The sequence below is a fragment of the Austrofundulus limnaeus genome, unplaced genomic scaffold (genome assembly GCF_001266775.1).
Source record: "Austrofundulus limnaeus strain Quisiro unplaced genomic scaffold, Austrofundulus_limnaeus-1.0 Scaffold383, whole genome shotgun sequence".
NCBI classification, from domain to species: Eukaryota; Metazoa; Chordata; class Actinopteri; order Cyprinodontiformes; family Rivulidae; genus Austrofundulus; species Austrofundulus limnaeus.
The window spans coordinates 121,229-122,787 of NW_013952785.1; the positions used below are offsets into that span (position 1 = coordinate 121,229).

The window sequence follows — 1,559 nt, forward strand, 5'->3', positions numbered from 1 at the left end:
GTGCAGAACATCAACGTTCTGTTCTCTGATTGGCCCGGCTAAAAATCTGCCAGAGAAATCATCTCAATGGAAGAAGTCCCAGACGGAGCAGAGAAGGAAACTAGAATTGAGCGGAGCTGTAGGAAGGAAAGGCAAAACTATTTAAGGCTATTAATATTTGTTATATTACTGGAGGGTAAGGTCTCCAGGTGCCGCCTTAACCCATTTGGTTTCATGCTGTCTACTGTCAGAGTTTTTAGGCAGAAACCACAAACAGGTCTTTCCTCATTTCCTGCTGTATTCACAGTAAACCCAAGGGCTATGTCGACTTTGTTGTATTTCCTGGTCGTTTTCTGTTGGCTATTGTCACTTGTTTTACTTCTCTCYGGTACTCTCTCCATTTTTCTTTTCATTGTCACAATTTTCTCCATCTCCCCTCTGTCAGCACCTCACCTCCGCTCCCCGGACTTACTGCACACCCCCAGAGGGTCACGCCCGACTATTTGAGAAATACTGGTTTTAACCAACATAATAATCCATATCTCTCCATTTTTAAGATTTAAAGAGCTAATTTAGTTCTGTGGTCACAGTCTGAGCCAAGCTCACTGCTCGAGACAGTTGCCTGTGTTTTGGTTATCGTGTTACATTGTGAGCGCCAGCTGTCTTTAATAAGTTCAGTGAAGGTCAAGGCTGGTTTTAAAGCCATTTCTTGTTACTCCCTTCCTTTCTGATGAAACCATTTTATACGAACAGACCTTTGACCTTTCTGTAAAAACATTCGAGAGTGGACTCTAACAGCAACGATTTGAGTCAACTGTCAGACAGTTTTGTGCAGTGTTTGCTGAAGAAGACCCAAACATGTAGGCATCTTAGACGGTGTCTGCAGAGTATTTTAGTTTAGTTATATACACCGTTTTAACTATATCCAGATCTTTAACCAGGATTTTCTTTATATTTACCTGTGTCCCACTCCCATGGATGATGTCATCAGGCGTGTCATAAGCTTGACTCTCCATCTGAACTGGTTGCTTCTTGTCCTGTGTCACTTTGACACGCAAGATACGGAAGTTTGAACCCCCGAGATCCAGAGCGATGAAATCTCCTTTTTCTGTCAAATTGAGAGTGCACAGAAATAATAGTTATTTTAATGTTTTGTCTTTTTTATATTCCATTTTTTTTCACCTGTTTCCAGAGGGGAAATAGTGATGCTGTTTACTGACCTTGCCTCTGAGTCAAAAACAAACAATATGCCATGAACCACTGAGCAGATTATACTGAAACTCAAAATTATTATTCAATGTAAAACTGGTTAACTTAAGGATTTAACCCTATTCAAAATGACCAACAACTTTAAAAATACAAAAAAGCATAAAAGACGGGACAACATTTAATGTCATTTTGACCAATATTGAGTTGACATTTGGTGTTCCAATAGCTTAATAGTCTGTCAAGGTTTTCAAGGAGTTTGGACCCAGAAGCAGGCTGGCCGGGCTAATATGGCAATATAGCATCAGCGCTAGCCCAAAGGCTAACAGGCTAAGCTGAGGTTGTTCTTCCATGAAGCAGCTCTGTTGTCCTCC

At 40.9% G+C, this 1,559-nt stretch overlaps 1 protein-coding gene across 1 annotated transcript in view; it reads right to left on the reverse strand.

Moving 5' to 3' along the window:
* LOC106528469 (hexokinase-1) overlaps positions 1 to 1,559 on the reverse strand; it is a gene marked incomplete in the record, with an annotated part of 72,819 nt that overhangs the window by 51,192 nt on the left and 20,068 nt on the right. The window contains 1 exon segment of the mRNA XM_014023643.1: positions 939 to 1,090. Within this exon segment, the coding sequence (XP_013879097.1) occupies positions 939 to 1,090 (152 nt within the window).